This window comes from Priapulus caudatus, unplaced genomic scaffold (genome assembly GCF_000485595.1).
Source record: "Priapulus caudatus unplaced genomic scaffold, Priapulus_caudatus-5.0.1 Scaffold437, whole genome shotgun sequence".
Lineage (NCBI taxonomy): Eukaryota > Metazoa > Priapulida > Priapulimorpha > Priapulimorphida > Priapulidae > Priapulus > Priapulus caudatus.
In genome coordinates, this window is record NW_014577498.1 from 29,689 (window position 1) to 31,793 (window position 2,105).

The 2,105-nt window shown below is 46.7% G+C and overlaps 1 protein-coding gene across 2 annotated transcripts in view; it reads left to right on the top strand.

Annotated features, from left to right (window-relative positions):
* Positions 1–1,205: 1,205 nt before the first annotated feature.
* LOC106810394 (zinc transporter ZIP14-like) overlaps positions 1,206–2,105 on the top strand; it is an 11,526-nt gene continuing 10,626 nt past the window's right edge. For both annotated transcript variants that reach the window (XM_014813739.1, XM_014813740.1), the window contains exon 1: positions 1,206–1,520. In XM_014813739.1, coding sequence (XP_014669225.1) covers positions 1,263–1,520 — 258 coding nt within the window. In that variant the 5' untranslated portion in view covers positions 1,206–1,262. The remainder of the gene's footprint in view (positions 1,521–2,105) is intronic.

Below are 2,105 nucleotides of genomic sequence, written 5' to 3' on the forward strand. Positions count from 1 at the left end.
GGAGAAGGAGGAGGGGGAGAAGCTGGTGGAGAAGGAGGAGGGGAGAAGCTGGTGGAGAAGGAGGAGGGGAGAAGCTGGTGGAGAAGGAGGAGGGGGAGAAGGGAGAAGCTGGTGGAGGAGGAGGAGGGGGAGAAGGGAGAAGCTGGAGGAGAAGGAGGAGTGGAGAAGCTGGTGGAGAAGGAGGAGGGGGAGAAGGGAGAAGGTGGTGGAGAAGGAGGAGGGGGAGAAGGGAGAAGGTGGTGGAGAAGGAGGAGGGGGAGAAGGGAGAAGCTGGTGGAGAAGGAGGAAGGGGAGAAGCTGGTGGAGAAGGAGGAGGGGAGAAGCTGGTGGAGAAGGAGGAGGGGAGAAGCTGGTGGAGAAGGAGGAGGGGGAGAAGGGAGAAGCTGGTGGAGAAGAAGGAGGGGGAGAAGGGAGAAGCTGGTGGAGGAGGAGGGGGAGAAGCTGGTGGAGAAGGAGGAGGGGAGAAGCTGGTGGAGATATACACTGTATATATACTGTATATATACTGTATATATTGTTCTCAGGTATAGCCGAGCAGGTAGCGCGCCGGCGTTAATTCTCAACCGTTGTTGGTTCGAATCCCGCATATTTTTTAATTATTTTCCTGTTTTCTGTATTTTTCTATTTTTATTAATTTAACTATTGTTTTCCAATTAACGCAAATATTTACATGATTTATTTACAACAATTTAATTTAAAAAAAATTTCAATTAAATTATTAGTGTGAATTAAATTTAATTTGGGTTAGGGTTAGGGTCACCGATCTCTATAATATAATCAATTATATTATAGAGATCAGTGGTTAGGGTCCGGAACTGCAGTGGGGGAAAAAATTTCGCGCCCGGCGAATAGCAACACCCCTACCCAAATGAGTATAAAACTAGTTCTTGCGTCGAGTTAGATGGCCGATTTTTGATAGCATGTATGCTTTTGCGTGGCATATATGCGAATTCGAGCACGAGCTATATGCGCTGATTATTTATCATGCATAGTTATCGCAATCATTTTAAAAAACAGACGTTGTCTCTTTCTGTTCCGGTCGTGGAGTTTTTTTTAACGGTATGCGCAATAGGGTACGGGTGTTGAATCCCGTTTACCAAGCAACCGGAGCCTGGAGGCAGGCGTACGTACATTAGTGCACGCAAAGTAACTGACTAAATTATTCGCCCGCTTGATAGCGTAGAGGTCGTATCTATACTATAGACTGGTGACGCTGCTGCACTGCGCTCTTGCTGGCTTTCTGCAGATTACGGACGAGAGGGATGGGTACGTGGATGCGGCTGTCACTGTCGTGTGCGCTGGCATGGATCTGCTGCTGTACGGCGTTTCTGGAAGACAAAGATCTTTACCTAGAAGGTGTCGAGTTTAGCCGTACGTTTGACGGCTATTACATCGGACCTATACACGCCGACCAACAGCATTACATCGGTGATCTTGTTCATGATTTGGACTCATACCAGCACGAACGTGAAACGATATCGACCGATTGCTCAGAGTTTGAGTGCAACATTACTGTCAAGGTATTTAATTATAGTTATACGACCTTAATTTGAACAACAATGACTTTCTCTAACGTCTGTCACATTGTCAAGCAGTGACGCTGAGAGAGGGTCTACATATATCCCCCAGATTACTGCCGGAACGTACTCTGGGTACAGTCCGGTATACCGTAGCTCTAGTATAGTAACTAACGTACAGTTGCCGCAGGGCTATAGCACTTTATATGGCAACTGCATATGATTTTTATTCTCACAACTGGCTATCTCACCAAATACCTATGGCTATACACTGCCCTGCGGCAACTGTACGCGGGCTATAGTTACTAGAGCTAGGTATACCGTAGATACAATCATGTAACCCAAACCCAAGAGGATAGGGGGGGATAGGACATAAGGGGTATAGGACATATAGGGGATATAGGACATATAGGGGGTATAGGACATATAGGGGATAGGGGAGGATAGGACATAAACCCTATCCTCTTGGGTTTGGGTTACATTATTGTATCTAGGTATACCGGAACGTACCCTGGTAACGTGATTTATATGCTCTGCTGGTACTATCTAATATGCCGGACCGTACCTCGCCTACTCCACTAACGAGTC